This window comes from Amyelois transitella, chromosome 30, assembly GCF_032362555.1.
Source record: "Amyelois transitella isolate CPQ chromosome 30, ilAmyTran1.1, whole genome shotgun sequence".
NCBI classification, from domain to species: Eukaryota; Metazoa; Arthropoda; class Insecta; order Lepidoptera; family Pyralidae; genus Amyelois; species Amyelois transitella.
This window is the reverse complement of record NC_083533.1, coordinates 4243315-4265255: the sequence shown is the minus strand read 5'-3', so window position 1 is coordinate 4265255 and position 21941 is coordinate 4243315. Positions and strand designations below refer to the sequence as shown.

At 34.9% G+C, this 21941-nt stretch overlaps 1 protein-coding gene across 3 annotated transcripts; it reads right to left on the bottom strand.

The window, feature by feature from the left end:
- Positions 1 to 868: 868 nt before the first annotated feature.
- LOC106138913 (choline/ethanolamine kinase) lies at positions 869 to 20739 on the bottom strand. Of its 3 annotated transcripts, none has more exons than XM_013340213.2 (9): positions 20591 to 20739; positions 17653 to 17774; positions 11681 to 11825; positions 10314 to 10466; positions 8865 to 9047; positions 8168 to 8297; positions 6983 to 7320; positions 4165 to 4344; positions 869 to 3751 (listed from the first exon to the last, which is right to left on the bottom strand). In XM_013340213.2, exons 1-9 carry the CDS (start codon positions 20597 to 20599, stop codon positions 3641 to 3643), a joined length of 1371 nt encoding a protein of 456 aa, XP_013195667.1. In that variant the 5' UTR covers positions 20600 to 20739; the 3' UTR covers positions 869 to 3640. The 3 variants fall into 3 exon arrangements, 2 of the variants coding, with proteins under 2 accessions (XP_013195667.1, XP_060808879.1); XM_060952896.1 differs by lacking the exon at positions 20591 to 20739 and adding an exon at positions 19701 to 19826; XR_009657483.1 differs by lacking the exons at positions 869 to 3751; positions 20591 to 20739 and adding exons at positions 5297 to 5386; positions 19701 to 19833 and having other exon boundaries at positions 4207 to 4344.
- Between the last annotated feature and the right edge of the window lie 1202 nt (positions 20740 to 21941).

Genomic DNA, 21941 nt, shown 5'->3' with positions numbered 1-21941 from the left:
ACGCCAAAGTTCTTTTAATTTTCAAATTTAAAAATTAAAAGCGGTCTTTTTTAACTTAAAAACATACGCTCAGCTATGCACCCATGTTTTTTTATATACAGATGAGAGAATCAAATGATAAAAACATAACTTTTTATTTTTATGTAATAATAATGTATGGAACTTCCCTTTAAGTTGGTTAGGCCGAAAGATCGCTCTCGTTTTAAAATAAAATAGAGTTTATTAAAACATTAGGACTAAAATGGATTGAACCTTCTAGATAGTTCAATCAAGTGGTTGCGAGCTAGGAGGGATTAGTTCGAGTTCTACTGAACGAGCCGAGTAATTAAAGGGTAGCCAGCTAGTGGTATCGGCACTAATATAAATTCGATAATGTATGTGCCTGACTCGCGCTTAGCAAATTTTTTACATTTGAAAATAGAATTCATAGGATATTATCAGTGCTGCCAACTATCTTTGATGGAACAATAACGCGCTAAAATTAACCTAAATAGCCATAATAGTAGGCAATCGCTTACGGAGTAGACAGAACCAAGTCTTAAAAAACTGCTGCGTAGCTGTATGGCTTAATGATGTAATTGATTCAAAAACTTAATGACAGATTGCTGGCCCATCGCCTTATACATAGAATAATCTCAAGTTTATTAGTCTTTCCTTTCAATTGACTTTCACAAATACGAGAAGAGAAGCAGCACATGAAATGTATTTCCTTCACAACCAGAGCATCCTACAAGCTATGATGAAATATGTATTATGTACATATCATCAAATTGGAGCAGTAATCGCACTAATAAATCGTACTTCATTCCACAATATAGTCGTTTTTTTAAGTTGGTTGAAATGAGGTTTTAAAACAAAACACGCAATATAAGGAACACCTTCTTTATTTCGGAATACTCTTTGCTGAGTTTACATTTTTTTTTTATTTTTAGGATTTTTTTAACAATTTCGGATCACTTCAGTTCCTAAAAGGCTTCTTACAACTAAATCACAATGTCTAAATATAAAACATGGAATAATATTAGGATTGTGAATATATTTAAAACGTTTTATATTTACAACTACCGACTCACCCGACTTACCACGGATAGCATTTATACATCCTCAGAAATGAAATCCCTCTTTCAGACAAATTTAAATAGGAAACAAACCCTACCACACCTTTCCCAGACTTGCACATACATACAGAAAAAGTAGGGGGACTTTATTATATGTAGTGATAAAGATTGCCTAACATATTGTGTAAATATACTGGTATCATAAACAAAAAGCTTTTACCTACTTGCTCAGACAACACTGAACATTTCGTAAGGCGCCAAAACTGAAATCGCAATAAAATATAGCTGTTTAGTTCAATAATACCATCGTTCAATGAACGAACTTATCATTCATTAAAATAACAGACTCAATCAAATGACTGCGATATGTCAGTTTTTCGCGGTAAGTAATCAAATCAATTGCGTATGATAAAGCTGTTATTTTATAGCGATTTCAATGTTGGTCCCATTGGAAGTTGAGCAAGAAGGTAAAAGGTTTTGCGTTTAATATCAGTAACCCTGTAAAACTGTATACCTACGTGGGGACTCATTGTAAAACATAATTTGTAGGTACATGTCTTAACAATATAACAAAAGGGTATAATTTTTTTTAATTTCTGTATATGACAAAAATCATAAAACAAATATTAGTATTTATGATTTTCGCTACACACCTATTCTCTTGTAAAATTGTTGGTGTTGTACAATTTAAGTAAGAATTGAAGATGAGAAATAGGTTAATTGTAGAAGTGTGTGTGTGTGTTTTTTTTATATTCGTAATTAACAATAGGTACGTTGTTTTGACAAAGTTACGTTTACAACTTGCAATTCCACGATATTGCGCATGTTAGTTTTACGTTTTGCGTAGAATGACAAAAACACGTCATTCCATAATATATATTTCACATACGTATTACGTATCATAAGATTTCTTAGGTACAATAACATAAGCCAATGTATAAATTATATAAAAAATCAAAATGGAATGTTCAAATAATTTAATTACAAACAACGCTTGGAAGAACAAAAAAAAATATAGGTTGTCAACTAACGGGCGTGTAAAAAGAATATTCAACAGGTAATAATGAAACATTTATCACCTAAACTAGACTATAAATAATTATTCAATTAATTCTCATTAATAAATTAATCGAATTTAAAGGAATTCTTGGCGAACTATATAACACGTAATTTTGGATTTATGCCAAAATTGACAATTCCATTATTTGTATCACATTATTTGTATAATTGTTTTTTCTTTATTTTTTTAAATATATTCACAATGCTTGTAATTGTACGGGTAAAGTTAAATATTTTAATATCTGTCAACATACAAACTGACAAAACATTTTCTCTATACATGCACAGAACAAATTTGATGTCTCTAATCATTTTGCGGCACATTTGTTCTGTGCTCGTTTAAATTATAACCTAATTATGTATTCGATAAATCCATTTCTTTGTGCATCTTATGAATTTTTTAATTATTATAATTTAATTATTATACAATGCGATTTTTATATTCTTAATACTATTATATGTATACGGATTAATTATAAAATTATTGTATCACTGACGTTTATATACAAACAGTTGCATGAGTGAATATTAAGTACAGACGCGTACGTATATTTATTGATTTCTGAAAAGTGGACCCCGGGTTCCAATACACAAATGGGAAACGCAATAAGAAAGATAGGGAGAGAATGTAGACGTTAAGTTTGATAGAATCTAAAAATTTTGACAAATTAAAAGTTTTTAAGATATTCTTTTATTGATTCTACATTTGTAATAAATAAAAGAAAACTAAGTGTCATTTTTTTAATTTTTGCTCTGTCCAGAATATTTACTCATGCACATTAAATGTATTTAAGGTTTACCGAAAATACTCGAAAAGTACATAATTTAAAGAATAAACATTGCATTATTATTATTGACGAAGCGACTTGAATTTAAAAATATCGATATTTACATTAAGTACATCGAAATAAGAAATATTTTTCGACGAAATTTGTTGAATATATATTTTTCGTCGAAACGTTGTGAAATATAAACAAATTTTTGTGAGTTGTGATTTTCATCGAAACGTTTTCAAGACATTTACTTGAAAATATAATTATTGTATTAAATAAACTTTAATTCTGTTAAATCTTAAACACTTATGAGTAACCCATCGTTAGGGCTTCAAAACCTCAACACATCATAAAATAAGGCTCGATTTAAAATATATATATCTTTCAAATCATTCCTACTTTTTATGAAAAGGTACCTTATCACAAAGTGTATAAGTTATTCTTATAAATCTTTGTACGTAACTTATTATCATGTTATGCCAGTTAAATTTTAATCTTACGTCAAATACCTTGTTTATCCTTTTTTTTTTTTACTAAAAGCTGCATATCACCATTACTTAAATTACAATCAGAATTAAAAGTATAAAGTTGTGTTTTTAATTAAAATTTCATTATTATGTTAAGAATCATGATTATAAAAAAGTTCTTACTTTAAATCGAGCCTCATTCGCGTCGGAGTATGTGCTAAGGCGTTACGCACACTATCACGCCACAAGGCCGTATTTACACAGTGAGCGCGGCGCATCCCTCTCAAATATCGACCTCGCATATTTTCCTCTTCTGGGGGAATCCCAATTTGTCTTTCTTGATCAGCTCCTGTTTGAGCTGACGGTATCGCTCGTAGCGGGAAAGGGCGTACTCCTGTTAAAATATACATATTTATACATTCCAATTCTAACTATAAATATAATATTAAAAGTTTTACATACATACATGCATACATATAATCACGTTTGTTTCCCTTGCGGGGTAGACAGAGCTTTCAGTCTTTTAAAGACTGATAGGCCACGTTCAGCTATTTGGCTTTAAGATAGGATTCAAATAGTGACAGGTTGCTAGCCCATCGCCTGAAAAAGAATCCCAAGTTTATAAGCCTACCTCTTAGTCGCCTTTTACGACATCCATGGGAAAGAGATGGAGTGGTCCTATTCTTTTTTTTTTATTGGTGCCGGGAATCACACGGCATAAAAATGTGCACAATAAAAAATCGCCTAAAAGAAGAATCTCATGTTTATAAGCCTACCCCTTACAATACATAATGTGGAAAAAATTACCCAATATCCGAACGGTATCTGACTGGTGCTAGAGTTGGTCGTCCAAAGGCACCAGAACAGGTGCGATGCTAACTCGAAAGCTTCAACCTCGGTGAATAGCTTGTTGATGTCGTCAATGGTAGGCGGTTCCTTGTCCAAATTCGCGTGGTAATGTTTCAGGTATTCTTTTATGAAGATCTCCTGCAGAGTGCCCGGGATAAATTTAATTTTTTTTTTAATTTTTAATAACAATAAAAAAAAATTGACAAGCGTTTACACAAATATGTACTCTAATTGTGCGAGTTAAAGTTTGATTTTGAACGGAATAATAGCAATTTTTACTTGGTATTGGGGTGAAAAATTATTAATGAAAAATTTATCTGTGCCACGAGTGTTTGTGTCAGGCAGGCCGTAGAACTAGACCATAAAGCTTTGCCTGATCTTTTCGAAATTTAAAACTTTTCCTAATTTAAGTTTTAAGCGGTTCTTGAATTTTCAGATAAAAGAGAAATTTGGAAAACGCTATAATAAAAGAGCTTCTAGAAAATATTTATAATTGTGGCATTTATTTTATAAGACGCAAGATATGATATAGCGCCGAATTATTAGACCTAATAATATCAATAAGAGATAATGTTAAATTTTATGATGTAACATATTTGTAAAAAACAAAGAGAATATGATGCCTGATGAGTAAACTGCTTAAAATAAAAAATAATTTTGTTGGAAACAAAGAATGCGGTATTTGATTAGATTACTCTGTTGGATGTTAACATTTCAGAAAAATTTTATTTAAAACTATTGTTTTTGCGTATACGTTTCGTCATTAACTTTGGGGCTATCTCAATCTGTCTCATTTGCCCTGTTTATTGTATATAGTAACTTCATTTAAATCATTCGAAATTCAATAAGACTACATTAAAAATGACGTCTTTTGAAAAAAATTAGTATTAAATATATATTGACGAAATGTTTTACGCAAAAAAATTAATTTGGTTGGTCAAATTTTATCGAAAATTTATAATTTCCACGTGCAGTTGATATCACACCATTAAATTAAAAAAAACCAGTTACTAATTTTTTTTTAAATCTGACAAACCAAACTCATTTCAGTTAAAAAAATGAAAACTTTGAACTCTTATTAGCGGTATACTTTTTTCTTGCGCGCCGCATAGCCCGCCATCTTTGTACCATAGACAAAATCCCGAGGCCGGCCGTGGTCTACGGTCTATTGTCGCTGGGGCTAAAAACCAAGCATAACAAACAAAAGCTGCGTAGTGGCAGACATTTGGACCCGTTACCTCACCATAAAAAAAAAAGAATGCTTGTTTATGGCATATTTAAAAAATCAAAATTTAGGGGAAATCGAAGTCTTTGTAAAGTCATAAATCAAAAAGAAGTTAATTCATTTTATATAATAGATCCTGATTTGTTAGAAAATGGATTTTATAATATACATATAATACAATTTAAAAATTTTATTAAAATTTTACACAAACACAATATAATGAATACATTGTAAAGAATAAAAATAAATGCTTCTACCTATGAGTAGCCAATTCCGGTGCCATAAACAAGTTCAGATATTTGTTTTTATCTATTGTTGTTATGTAAGCTTTTGATAATCATAGCATGTCAACCTCTTTTGAATGTGTAGATTATCAATGTTCAATGACTGTATGCACTAGCCATTCCTTTGGATAAAATAAATATTTTTCCAGAATTCGACAGAAAGAGTACAATGTGTTTTTATTAAATAAATGGCCTTTACACTGTCTGTTCATTTTTTTTAAGTAATTTAGTCAAACGTGTGAAAAATAAATATAAAAACAAAATGATATCAGCCTTATTTATGTAATCATTTCGACGAAACGTGGGGATACATTTTTGTAAACATTTGACGAAAAATTTTGTATACACCTTTTCATAATCTACATTATTATTTTAGTTACTTATTAAAGAAGATCCCATTCAAAAGAGGTTATTTTACAACTACGATTTCGATGATTCATGAATTACGAACCTTATCTCGTACGTAATACGGATCACTTCCGTGTCTACGGCTGTAACTTCAAAAACACAATGAAAATGGGGGCGAGAAATTTTGTTAAAAAAATGTTCGACAAAACTGTGACAGATTGATTTAGTTATCTTGCACAGAAAATAAAGATTCTCTGTTACAAATTGAGAATATATTTGACAAAAAATGAGCTAAAAATAAAAAAGCGAAATTGCACATTAAAAAAAAAATTCCCGTACATGTAATGCGAATCGATTATCGATTAAAACAATTTTAAAAGTTGACAAAATTTCTCGTCGTAATTCGATGATACTTAGTGCTAAAATTACTGTAGGCTAATAGTGTGTAGTTTTTGAATTTGGTGCTATTTTCCCCTTGGCGTAGCGAGTATGTAGAAGCAGCATATAGTATAAAAATTCTTATTTATATTAATACAAGTTTAATCGGCATCGATAAAAATTTGAACAATTTGTTAAGGTAAACAATTTTTTCTTATTGTATATATTCAATCTTTCAAGATATCTGTCTAATTTGGTTAAATTATCAAAAAAAAAAAGGTTTTTTTTTCAATAATTGAATTGAAAATGAATGTGTCGTTTTAAAATATCCCAAATTAAAAAAATAAGCTTATTGTTTTTCTTAACTTTCGATCAAAAAAATTCTTTCGACCAAACATTCAATGATTTTTTTTCTAAATGTACAAAATTATTTTACATCGTAATAAAAATGTACCTTACCATCGACACCAATACTTTTTTACCAAAAAAAAAAAAATTTTGTTTAAACAATTTAAATTAAAAAAAAAAAACAAACACTTACCTTGTGTTCCATTGTGGGACAATATCCGTGGTGTTCAAAATAATACGGATATTCAGTGTTCGTGTACTCATACCCCCACTCCTGGAAATGATTGGCTATATCGAACCCTCTGTGGTTGTATGCGCAATACTCGAAATCTATCAAAACCAGTCTAGGCTCCCCGTTGTCTGAACTGTAACTCAGTCTGTCATCGGATGTGTTACTGTCATCATACAGAGCGTTGAAGTTCGACGATAGCCTGTGGTCGTTCCCTTTATCGGACTTTACGTCCGAGTACGACGTTGTGTAGTCCTCGTCTTCCGAATTGGGCAATGTGTCTTCTAGTATTAAAATGTTGCCTGTGGAAGATATATTTATTTCTAAATTAGTGTAAAAATTAAAAGTTAAATTACATTTAGCAAGTGGAATTCCATAGTCTATGCCTACCCCAATGGGAAACAGACGTGATGGTATGTATATATGTAAAAATTAAAAATCTTAATTATTCCCGTTCTAGTGTCTTGTGGTTCCCGAGTCTCTTATGTGGAACTAGCGACCCGCCCCGGCTTCGCACGGGTGCAAAATTATAAATGTTATTATACATAAAAACCTTCCTCTTGAATCACTCTACCTGTTACAAAAAACCGCATCAAAATCCGTTGCGTAATTTTAAAGATTTAAGCATACAGACAAACAGACTAAAATAGCGACTTCGTTTTATAATATGTAGTGATAGGACAATTCCGTATCATACTCATGGATGTCGTAAAAGCCTCTCGTAGGCGACTAGATGCCTCTTGTAAGCGATGGGCTAGCAACCTGTCACTATTAGAGTCGTAGAATAGACAGAGCCAACAGTCTTGAAAAGACTGAAAGGCCACGTTCAGCTGTTTGGTTTAATGATAGAATTGAGATGCAAATAGTGACAGGATGCCAGCCCGTCGTCTTAATGAAGAATCACAAGTTTACCACTCCATCTCTTTCCCATGGATGTCGTAAAAGGCGACTAAGGGATAGGCTTATATAATTGCGATCCTTTTTTTAGGCGACAAGCTAGCAACCTGTCGCTATTTGGATCTCAATACCATCATTAAGCTGAGTAGTTGAACGTGGCCATTCAGTCTTTTCGAGAATATTGGCTCTGTCTACCCCGTAAGGGATATAGACGTGACTATATGTATGTATGTATGTATGTAATTCACTCACCCTCTTGCATGTCGTTATGACAGAACACTATGGGCGATTCGACTGAGTCAGTCAGTTTTTTGAGCCATTCCAGTTCCTTCTCGAAATCTATGGATTTCAAGATTTTCAATATGCGTTTCTCCTCATCGTTCTGTAAGAGAAATGTTCATTTAAACACTGTAAAATTGTGCCGTGTGGTTCCCCGGCACAAATATAACACGAATAGGACCATTCCATCTCTTTTCCATGTAGATATGTCATAAAAGGCGACTAAGGGATAGGTTTATAAACTTGGGACTTCTTCATTTAGGCGATGGGCCAGCAACCTGTCACTATTTGAATCTCAATTCTATTATTAAGCGAAACAGCTGTAATTGGCCTTTCAGTCTTGGCAAGACTGTTGGCTCTGTCTACCCCGCAATGACTATTTTCAAAGTTATGTACCTTAGTTTGATCACTAACCGATGCTCTTACGATGAGGGAAAACATCGCGAGGAAACCTGCACATTCAGGCAACTGGATGTGTGACCATGATCGATCCAACACGGGTTAGGTTCCCCTGCAAAGGTTGCGGAGGTCAGACGGGAGTCGCTTCGTGTCAAAACCTGACTCACCCAATCCAGGATCCATGGTCAAAGGCGCACCCCGGGCTCCTCTCCAGAGTGGTGAGGATGCGACCGGGACTAAACCCAGGAGGAAGAAGAACAATCCACCATACCTTAGCGACGGTGTTGACCCACCGATCTTCTTTGGTCGTCTTCCACCACTTGCCCGTGGTCTTCCACAGCCAATTCGGCTCCTTGGACAGCGGCACGTCCATGGAATGTATGGCGGCCATTTTCTCAGCAATCTTCATCGAAATGGCCGGCTCTGATAATTCTTTGTGACAAAGGGAGCGCGCCTGGAACATACATTATTAGGTATATTAAGATACTAGCTGTCCCGGCCAACGTAATTTTGCCATATAAATATACATACATACATACATATACATATGGTCACGTCTATATCCCTTGCGGGGTAGACAGAGCCAACAGGCTTGAAAAGACTGAATGGCCACATTCGGCTATTTGGCCTTATGATAGAATTGAGATTCAAATAGTGACAGGTTGCTAGCCCATCGCCTAAAAAAGAATCTCAAGTTTAAGTAAGCCTATCCCTTAGTCGCCTTTTACGGCATCCATGGAAAAGAGATGGAGTGGTCCTATTCTTTTTTGTATTGGTGCCGGGAACCACACGGTATACAAATATTTTTTAAGTAATTTCTATTTAAAAAAAAATGTTAAGGGTGCACAACATTTATCACTGAGGGGTGTGAGAAATAGATGTCGGCCGATTCTCAGACCTACTCAATATGCTCACAAAATTTCATGAGAATCGGTCAAGCCGTTTTGGAGGAGTACGGGAATGAACATTGTGACACGAGAATTTTATATATAAGATATTTATTGAATCTCAATTCTATCATCAAGCCAAAAAGCTGAACGTGGCCTCTCAGTCCTCACAAGACTGATGGCTCAGTCTACCCCGCAGTGGATACAGACGTGACCATATGTACGTAAGAGATTCTGCGGGAGAGAACGAGAGAAATAAACCACTCACAGGAATGTACTCCTCAATCCTGCCGCCGGAGAACACGCCGTACAACTTGGGACCCAATTTCCTCTCGGACAGGAGGGTGAATATCACTGACTGGCTCAGTCTACACCGCAGGGGATATAGACGTGACGAGGGAACGAGAGAAATAAACCACTCACAGGAATGTACTCCTCAATCCTGCCGCCGGAGAACACGCCGTACAACTTGGGACCCAATTTCCTCTCGGACAGGAGGGTGAAAATCACCGATTCCGTCACTATGGCGTCCATGGCCCGCTCGCCGTGAACTTGGCCGTATATCCTCACAATATATCGCACAAATAAATAAATACCCGTCCAAAATTCATCTCTCCTCTCATGGATCTACTGGAAGAGATTCCTCTCATGAATCTACTGGAGAAGAGTCTTAGGAACGTGGGATTCTTCTTTTAAGCGATGATGGGCATCAAGCCAAAAAACGTGAACGTGGCCTCTCAGTCCTCACCAGACTGTTGGCTCAGTCTACCCCGTAGGGGATATAGACGTGACAGAGATTCTGCGGGAGAGAACGAGAGAAATAAACCACTCACAGGAATGTACTCCTCAATTCTGCCGCCGGAGAACACGCCGTACAACTTGGGACCCAATTTCCTCTCAGACAGGAGAGTAAAAATCACCGACTCCGTCACTATGGCGTCCATGGCCCGCTCGCCGTGAACTTGGCCGTATATCCTCAGGAGGACCTGTGTAAAAAAAAAACAAATTAGTTTTAGAATAGGGCATGATGAGAAAAGAACCTTTTCTGATTGGCCCGGGTCTTAGATGTTTATCTATATATAAGTATTTATAATTATAATAAAATATAGTATCGTTGAGTTAGTATCTCGTAACACAAGTCTCGAACTTACATCGAGGCTAACTCAATCTCTGTGTAATTTGTCCTGTATATGTATGTATAGTTTTAGAATAAATATAAATGTTTGGCTTAGTGATAGAATCACAATTCTATCACTAGGCCAAACAGCTGAGTGTGGCCTTTCAGTCTTTTCAAGACTGGTGGCTCTGTCTACCCCCGCTAGGGATATAGACGTGATCATATGTATGTATGTACACTAGCTGTGCCCGCGACTCCGTCCGCGTGGAATTGTTATTTTGGGCATCATTGAAGCCCTCAAGGGTGAATGATTTTCCCCGTTTTTTTTTCCACATTTCCCATTATTTCTTTGCTCTTTATAGTTGCAGCGTGATGTTACATAGCCTAAAGCCTTCCTCGATAAATGGTCTATTCAACACAAAAAGAATTTTTCAATTCGAACCAGTAGTTCCTGAGATAAGCGCGTTCAAACAAACAAACAAATACTTCAGCTATAATATTAGTATAGATAATAGGACCAATTCATCTCTTTTTTATTCATGTCGTGTCATTATTCCAATATTAAATGTATCGTAATTTAATGTTATAGATATAGTAATTGTATATAATTTTATTTAAAATTTATTTTGTAAGCATTTTGGATGTACCTGTAACGTTTAAGTAAGATGTATTGAAATAAGTGTCGGGACTTAAAGTTTCAATTGTATAATATGCGTGATAAATGAAGCCGCTTAATAACCAAAATAGTATCCCTATATGTATATTATGAATGTGGATGAAGCGAAGGAAATGTGCAGAGATCGTGGCAAGTGGAAAGAGGTAGTCTCTGCCTCCGGGAAAGAGGCGTGATTTTATGTATGTATGTATGTACTAGAGGCCGCCCGCGACTTCGTCCGCATGGAAACCCTATCAATCCCGCGGGAACTCTGGGATAAAAAGTAGCCTATGTGTTATTCTGGGTCTTCAGCTACCTACATACCAAATTTCATGGTAATCGGTTCAGTAGTTTTTGCGTGAAAGAGTAACAAACATCCATACATCCATACAAACTTTCGCCTTTATAATAGTAGTAGGATGACTTACCTTCCTCGGCTCGGCCATGCAGAAGGAGCTGATGCTGGGGAACGTCTTCTTCTCGGCGTCCGGGGACTGTTCACGTCTGTAGCACTCCAGTTTAGTGACGTCGTCAGGCAGAGCCACGTAGTAGAGGAAGTTTGATAGGCCGCCGCTGGAAATGATGAAAATTGTAAAGTAGGTATTATATCACTGGAAGCTTCGGGGGGTTAACGTAAATACATATATGTGGGTTGTGAACGTTTTTTATTTAAATTGTTTCGTTATTTTAAGTTATTGTTAGTACATACATACATACATAAAATCACGCCTCTTTCCCGGACGGGTAGACAGAGACTACCTCTTTCCACTTGCCACGATCTCTGCATACTTCCTTCGCTTCGTCCACATTCATAACTCTCTTCATGCAAGCTCGGCGGTTTCGGGTACTTTTTACCTGACCCTTTACCAGGACGTCCTTAATTTGATCAAGATACGTTCGTCTAGGTCTTCCCACTCCGACCTTTCCCTCCACACTCTCCTTGTATATCTGCTTAGTAGATATACATATACTCACGTATATATCTTGTGCGGGGTAGACAGAGCTAACAGTCTTGGAAAGACTGATAGGCCACGTTCAGCTGTTTGGCTTAATGTTAGAATTGAGATTCAAATAGTGACAGGTTGCTAGCCCATCGGCCTTAAGCAGAATCGCAAGTTAATTAGCCCTCTTTTCTTAGTCGTCTTTGGGAAATAGATGAAGTGGTCCTATTCAAGAGTGCTGGGAACCACACGGCACTCTCACAATTTCATAATTCATATAATCACGTCTATACCCTTGCGGGGTAGGCAGAGGCAACAGTCTAGAAACGACCGATAGGCCACGTTCAGCTGTTTGGCTCAACGATAGAATATAGGTTTAAATAGTGACAGGTTGCTAGCCCATCGCCTAAAAGAGGAATGCCAAGTTTATAAGCCCATGTAGACAATGTGCATTCGTCCATGATTTAGATTTAAGAGATCTATATTTGTACATTGACGTCCGATGAAAATGCTGTAGTGTAGTTTGATACAGTCTTGACAGAGTGGTCATGGTCATTAGTGTTCGTGGAAGTGGAGGGGATTGGGACTGCAGTGGAGTTTGTTCCGCTGCTTCTTCTACACATGCGCTTTGGAAGCGGTAGTAGTTATAATTAGATTTAAGTGATGTGACGTCAATAAGTGATACCTTGTATCCAATTTTGAAAATAAATCTATTCTATTCTATTCCATCCCATAGTCGCATTTAACGACAGCCACGGGAACGAGACGGAGAGGTCACATTCCTTTTCTTTTTAGTGCCGCTATCTACCCGGCATTCTCACAATTTCATAACATAAAATAAACTATGTATATAAAAACAGACAAACATAAATCAATAAGGTCAATAACACGCAGGGAAGGTCAATCAGTTGGATTTCATTGAAACTTAAATGCGTGTTATATTTTATTTTTATCATTGTAATCGTAGGTAATTTTCCTTTCGACCTACTTACTTACATAGCGTAGGGTCATCCTAATTTGATATTTTATGTACAATGTATAATGTATTTATAGTGTATATTATGTATCTTGTATGTATAAATACATGCATTTTTTTTTGTAATGTATGTATTTTGTCAGTACGCATGTGCACTTTATCGCGCCACCAACTTAAAGTTTTTTCCGTTCGGCCAGCTGGTCGACTGGTAGAGAATGCCAAACGGCATTAAGTCCGCCTTTTGTACATTTTTGTTTTTGTGCAATAAAGTTTAAATAAATAAATAAATAGCGTCAAACGTCGCACCGTAGTTTTATTTATTTATAATCGTACTAACGAGAGTCTACGAAATCCCGATTATCGAAAGAAAAAGAAATATCGGACCACTTAGTTTCTTTTCCATACATACATACATACATATGGTCACGTCTATATCCCTTACGGGGTAGACAGGGCCAATAGTCCCGAAAAGACTAAATGGCCGCATTTAGCTGCTCGGCTTAATGATGGAATTGAGATCCAAATAGTGACAGGTTGCTAGCGCATCGCCTAAAAAAAGAATCACAAGTATGTAAGCCTATCCCTTAGTCGCCTTTTGCGACATCCATGGGAAAGAAATGGAGTGGTCCTATTCTTTTTTGTATTGGTGCCGGGAACCACACGGCACTTAGCATTTAAATATATCATACATCATACATACATATGGTCACGTCTATATCTCTTGCGGGGTAGACAGAGTCAACAGTCCCGCAAAGACTGAATGGCCACTTTTCCATGGATGTCGTAAAAGGCGACTAAGGGATATGCTTACAAACTTGGGACTCTTTTTTTTTAGGCAATGAGCTAGCAACTGTCACTATTTGAATCTCAATTCTGTCATTAAGCCAAATAGCTGAACGTGGCAAGGGATATAGACGTGACCATATGTATGTATGTATGTACAAATGCGTTTCTTGTTCAACACGCTCTATAAAATAGAGTAAAACCCCGCCCCTTTGACCATCATGGAAGCTTTTAAATTCGTTTGTTTATCAACACTTAACACCTTAATCAAGTGGTTATATGTATGTAAAAAAAAACAGACAAAGCATAAAATCCTAACACAACTTTTTGCTAATTCGAGTAAAAGAGGTTTGAGTAAAAAAAAGGGCTTTGAGTAAAAAAAGATTAAGAGTTTTTACTACATAAATTCTGATTAAATCCAATCTGCGATTTCAAAAATTGTGTGTTTATTTATTTAGTTTTTTTTCACCAAAATACAAAGAAACTTAAAAAAAAAAGTAATTGACATTCTTTGATAACGTTTTTGCGAAAGGAACATTAACTTTTATTGTGTTGTTCTTATGTGGTTTAAGTTGCAAGATTAAGTCCATACTTAGGTATGTTAAACATACACCCATACCTGTATCACATTTATATCCTTTGCGGGGTAGACAGAGCCCACAGTCTTGAAAACACTGAAACGCTACGTTCGGCTGTATGGTTTTACGATGGAATTAACAATTAAATAGTGACTGGTTGTTATAAATGCCGTGTGTGCCGTGTGGTTCCCGGCACCAATACAAAAAAGAATAGGACTCCATCTCTTTCCCATGGATATCGTAAAAGGCGACTAAGGGATAGGCTTACAAACTTGGGATTCATTATTAGGCGATGGGCTAGCAACCTGTCACTATTTTAATCTCAATTATATCATCAAGCCAAATAGCTGAACGTGGCCATTCAGTCTTTTCAAGACTGTTGGCTCTGTCTACCCTGCTAGGGATATAGACGTGACCATATGTATGTATGTATGTTATAACTGCAAGTAGTCCTGTCACGCTTACACTGCTCGGCCGATTTTCGTGAAATTTCTAATAGAGGTAAAACGAGACTCGAGGTCAAAAATCGGTAACAATAAAAACGTATAAGTTCAATATTTGTAAAGAGATTCAAGACCCGAGCATACTATAAAAATACAAGAATCTTTTCCGCTGTCGCTCATAATAACCGCTGCCGCTTATAAAATCGCGCCACACACCATAATCCAAGGTCAGATACGTTTATTTACATTTTTTATACGATTATTTGAATTTTTTTTGCGATTTTATCGAATCGTTTATCTGTCGCGTCACGTAAGGCTTTAAGACGTTTTTTGACCGCCTTCAAAAAAAAGGTGGTTTTTTAGTTTGACCTGTATGTTTTAGATCTAGACGTTTTGCTACTGAGTGGGTTAGCAATCTTGACTATTTAGTAACTACTAGCTGTGCCCGCGACTTCGTCCGCGTGGAATTGTTATTTTGGGCATCATTGAAGCCAAGCTCAAAGATGAATAATTTTCCCCGTTTATTTTTTCACATTTTCCATTATTTCTTTGCTCCTTATAGTTGCAGCATGATGTTATATAGCCTAAAGCCTTCCTCGATAAAAGGAGAAAGATTTTTTTAATTCGAACCAGTAGTTTCTGAGATAAGCGCGTTCAAACAAACAAACAAACTCTTTAGCTTTATAATATTAGTATAGATATAACCTTAACATAAGCTTAGAATAGATCTATTATAGTTATAATTTTATGTGCAATGAAGGGTATTACATAATACATACATAAAATCACGCCTCTTTCCCGAAACCTATTACATAATGTTTGTATATATGTATGTTTGTCCGCGAGTATCTCGCGTTTTGTTGAACCGATTTCGATGCGGTTTTCAGGAAAGCGTTTGTTATACTTAGGGGAAGGTTCACTTGGGTCGAGTCAGGTATTTACGCTTCGTGTAAGAACATAAAGCATAGCTCAAATTTTTAATGCAGTATATGCATAGGCATCCGCGGAAGACCAGCGTCGCGGCTCATACTGTGACATTTGCTGAGCGGAACACTTTTTGGTACATTTTTTTTATTTTGTACCAAATAAACATTGTTTGTTTCTTTCTTTCATGGTCAAGGGCTGACCCCGGGCTCCTCTCCAGAGTGGTGTGGATGCAACCGGGACTAAAGACAGGCGGGAGATGATTGTGAAACTTTATAACAAAGCGAACCGTAATTTAAGTCTATATATCAACTTCCAAAATATTCATGTAAAAAAAACCATTACAAATTTCCTGCTGGGTCTCGACTACGAACAGACAGAGAACCTTTTACATCCATTAATTTAAATACTAAATAAGGCGAAATCTTATTAATAATGTTAATACTAAAAAAAAAAAAAATTAAAAAAAATATCCTTTTGCTGTTTTGTTATCATAGGTTTAATTTTCTCTAATTCATTCCGCTGTTATATGTTTTTTCTATTATATTCGTTAGTTGTATAAGTACTCTTTGTGGGGAGAGTCTGGTGTACTGAGATACAAGCCCTGCTTAGTTCAGACTCCAGTCTCTCACAAACTTACTTTGTATAGTTATAGCTAACTTTTGTATACCTATTTTGATTTAAGTTTGTGTAGAGAAAAAATAAAGAAATTTGAATTGAATTTGAATGTTAATGTTAAATCTATTAATGTTAAAATGGTGCCGTGTGGTTCCCGGCACCAATACAAAAAAGAATAGGACCACTCCATCTCTTTCCCATGGATGTCGTAAAAGGCGACTAAGGGATAGGCTTATAAAATTGCGATCCTTTTTTTATGCGATGGGCTAGCAACTTGTCACTATTTGGATCTCAATTCCATCATTAAGTCGAGCAGCTGAACGTGGCAATTTAGTCTTTTCGGGACTATTGGCTCTGTCTACCCCATAAGTCGTGACTATATGTATGTATGTATGTTAAACAGACGGCCTCTGTGGCGCAGCGGTAGCACGCTTGTCTGTGACACCGAAGGTCCCGGGTTCGAATACCGGCCTGGGCATGATGAGAAACGAAATTTTTCTGATTGGCCTGGGTCTTGGATGTTCATCTATATAAGTTTTTATTATAAAATATAGTATCTTTGAGTTAGTATCTCGTAACACAAGTCTCGAACTTACTTCGAGGCTAACTCAATACGTGTAATTTGTCCCGTATATATTATTTATATTTTTAATGTACTTATCGCTTTGCTAAATGAGTTTTGGTTTCACAACCGGTATTAACTGGATTCAACTAGATCGTTAGTAAACTCAGGAACTTTCTGATGATCATTAATGATGATGATTTGTCAGTGATCAAATTGGTTTTCGTGCGTGCACACATACATACATACATATGGTCACGTCTATATCCCTTGCGGGGTAGACAGAGCCAACAGTCTTGAAAAGACTGAATGGCCACGTTCAGCTATTTGGCTTAATGATAGAATTGAGATTCAAATAGTGACAGGTTGCTAGAATCTGTCACTATTTTAATCTCAATTTTATCGCTTAAAAGAAGAATCCCAAATTTATCAAGTATCCCGGGATACTTGCGGGGTGCAAGTGATATGGACGTAAGTACATGTATATCACACTAACAGTTAAACATAGATATATAATCACGTCTATATCCCCCTGCGGGGTAGACACAGCTGGTCTTATCGAATCAAATACTGACCTCATCTTCCTAAAATCCAACTGTTCCGGGTCGACAGTCTTCCAAGCACCATATAAATAGTTCCTGCATATTCGGGCGGCCACCTCCCTCATCTCCGCTTCAGTGCCGCACATTTGAAGTTTCTGGAATGAATATTAGTAGTATTAGTAATTTTTTTCCGTGTTTGCCTGCAAAAAAAAAATAAAAAAAAAAAAAAAATAGAATAGATTTATTTTCAAATTTGGATACAAGGTATCACCTTATTGACGTCACATAACTTAAATCTAATTATAACTACTACCGCTTCCAAAGCGCATGTGTAGATGAAGCGGCGGAGCAAACTACGCTGCAGTATTTTCATCGGACGTCAATTTACAAATATGGATCTCTTAAATCTAAATCGTGGACGAATGCACATTGTCTACATTAAAAAGCATGAATGAATGTAGAACTAATGGATTTAAAGATTTTTAAAGTATATTAACACACATAACCACGTCTATATCCCATGCGCGGTAGACAGAGCCGTGACAGGTAGTGAGTAGTGACAGGTTGCTAGCCCATCGCCTAAAAGAAAAATCTATGGCTTATAAAGTTGGGATGAAGTGGTTCTTTTCTTTGTTTTATTGATGTCGGGAGCCACACGGCAAATATTTCATTTTATTTATTTATGACCACCATGAATTCATTACTCAACATCATGTGACTAATTAACAACTATTCCTTATTGTTTTAATTGAAAATGCAATGTGTTTCAATCAACCCTTAATCGTGTTGAATCAAAACTAATTGTTTGTATATATATATTATACATAAAATACACGCCGTGTGGTTCCCCGCACCAAATGGAAAAATAATAGAACCACTCATTTCCTCCACTCTATTTTTCCCATGGATGTTGTGAAAGGCGACAAAGGCATAGACTTATAACTTGGAACTTACAACCTGTCACTATTTGAATCTCAATTCTACCATTGAGGCAAATAGCTGAATGTGGCCATCAGTCTTTTCAAGACTGTCGGCTCTGTCTACCCCGCAAGTGAAATATGTAGACGTGACTTTACATTTCAAGACTTAGCTGAAAAAGATAAAAGAAAATAGGAGAGTTGAAACTTTTGCAAAAGAAAGAGAACCACTTGGTAAAATTTCTTAAATCTTTTATCAAGTGTAACAAACACTTTCCTGAAAACCGCATTGAAATTGGTTTAGCGAAACGCATAATAATTGCTGAGAAAGATAGATACATGAAAGTTCACCACACATCTGAGAACCACCTATTTTTAAGCAAGTTATAAACAAAAATCGTTATACTTCACAAAAACTATAAAAAAACAATATCAGAAACCACAAAAAAATGGTAAAGGCAAAAATTAAACTATCCATTGCTTGTAATTGAACAAATGAATGAAATTTGCCAACTGAGCCATCAGTGGAGCTATTGTTTTGCTGAAATTGTCAATCTCTAGCGACAATTTTTTTTTTAAAGAAAATTGTTTAAATATGGAATAAACGAATTTCCCTGCTGTGGGACTTAGGTGAATAGATTTTTACCATCATAAGCAACTGTATTTAAAATTTCAACAAAATTGTTTGTAGTTTTTGAGAACGCAATGACTAGCTATTGCTATATTATAGTATTGCTAGCTTAATAGTAAAGGAATGTTTGTTTACATTACTTTGTAAGCAACAAAATGATAAACTGACATATAATATTTCCTAATGATAAGTATAAAAAGTATGTAATTGAAATCAAAATTTGATTTTTATTCTACAGCATTCTCTATCAGCTGATTTTATAACGTGGACAAACCAATACAAATAAAGGTCGGTAGTTATGTACCTAGGAATATAAATTCTTAATAAATTAAATAAACAAAGATAGTATGTACGTATGGAGCTATAAATTGTGTCAAAGTTTCATTGAATAATTATAGAAATACATGCCTTATACATCGTAATAAAAGTTTATGTAATTATTCGATTATTTATGTGTTAATTTTCAGCGGAAAATCGTTAAAAGACGGTCAGATTAATTATCAAATATTAGCAGTTAAACAATAAAAACTTACCCAATAACTGTTTTTGTTCATTTCTACTAATCTTCTATAACTATTACGTGCTTGTATTATAAGGTTTTTAATTGAAAAATACATTAAAATCACAAAAATTGACTAGAAATGTTACAACATACACCTATCCGCGTATATCATGATTTTGACAGTTTTTTTTTTCGAAAACTATTGATTGATCATATGGTCAAGTGTTGCCTGTTTGAAAACATCTTTACCCACATAAGGAATAAAAAAAAAACCTTTTGGCACTCTTCCATACAGCTGTTTGTTGTTTACATTAAGTTGCATTCCTTTATAATGAACCATCAACCCCAAACGTCAAGTGTAAAACAAATGATGATACCTCATACTGAAATAAGAGAAATGCTTCTAAAAATAGAAATCACTATTACCTATCTGGTTTTTTATTAATTTTATAACATCATCACATCACCCCACAATCAATGAATCACCAATATATTTAAATTGCAAGGCTTTGTGCGATGAGCTTTATTTCTGAACATGAAGTACAAAATGAACAACGTGTTGAATACATATTATTTATACAATTTTTATACTTTATGGCATCGCTTGCTCGTATGAATAAATGCAATGAATATTTTTATCTTTACTTAAGGCGTATTAAAATAAACATAAGTGTTCAATAATAAACGTCCTCACTAAAAAATTGGATCATATTCTTGAATACGTCATAATATATTTAAATAATTAACTAAATACCTGCCTCACTTTCAATTCATTCATTAAACACAAAACAAATTAACAACATTTATTGCTAGTTATCTCTTCACCATACGTCACACAGTGGCACGATATTACTCAAAGCAGAAAAAATAAATTTTCCTATTATACGTTTAAATTTAACACGTGATATTAACATTTATTACCTCAGCCATTATTTGGAAAAATGATCACAATAATGTTCACTCAAAATGTACGTTTTATAACAAATTGAGTTACAAAAATATCCCGTAGCGAATTTTAAAACGTTGCGACACGACTGCACACTGAAAGTTATAAATATATACTGATTCTCGAACCAGTGACGTATCGTGGAGAACAGAAATTCGATAGGCCAGCGCATTCGATAATTCATACAGAGTGACAGAGACAAAACATCCGATTTTGCACGAGTTGATGCGAAAACGTACAGGAAAGATAATCCTAGTGAGCGTGTCACATAATGCTACCGATTTCAATATTCTTGGCCTTTTTGTCTTGGCTACTGATAGTGTGTTTCTTACAATTACACAGGATAATATCAGAAACTTATCGTCACGGATGGAACAGTGTAAACAATTTATGACAGTTTGATTTACGATGTACTTTTATGTTTATGCCAGTTAAAAAAAATGTAATTAAGAATAATAGTTAACTATATTGTTTGTGATATTTTTCGATAAGTGCGTAGTTGATTAGGTCTAGTTTGTTTATTTAATAATAGTTTCTTATACGTTTTTAATGTGGTTGTACAGTTGTAAGTTAAAAATTGATTACCTACACCTACCGTGAAATATGTAGATAGACGTAGTTCCGATTATTATCATGTACCTACCTTAGTATATTTTTTTCATACGATTTGTCGTTTACTGTAATCATTTGAAGGTTTAATTATTTAATGTTTGTCTTTAGCCATGTGATAGATATCTCGTTACTTATTTACTTATGATAGTGCAATGTCTGTGTATCAGTCATCATCACAAGATAAAGATGAAAATATTCCGACGTCAAAATTAACATTTCAAAGATTTATAAATATGAAAGATTTGGATGTAACGAACTACCTAAATATTTTGTTATTCGTGTTTAGTTATGAGTCCGTGTAAAAACCTAACTAACCCTTAACTTACCTACAATATATTGTGGTCATTATTAGGCACACCTGGCGGTCGTCTCTTGAAAGCAAAGGATGCAACAGGGTTTAACGACGGTAAGATTAAGTGATTGCATGAAGTAATAAAAAAAACAGTTTTTGATTTGGTTGACTGGAAGAAATCCCGATTGGGATAAGTCCGCCATTGTACATATTCTTCTATATCCAATGACTGTTCTATTTTTGTTATATTTATTTTTATGTGCAATAAAGAGTTTACAAACAAACAGTAGGGACTGTCATAATATAAAAGACTAAATGGAATTATAAGTAATAATAAATGGTTATATATTTATTATTTATAAATAAAGTCAAAATCATAAAGAGTAAATATTGGTATTTTGTTTGTAAGGAACTAATAAATT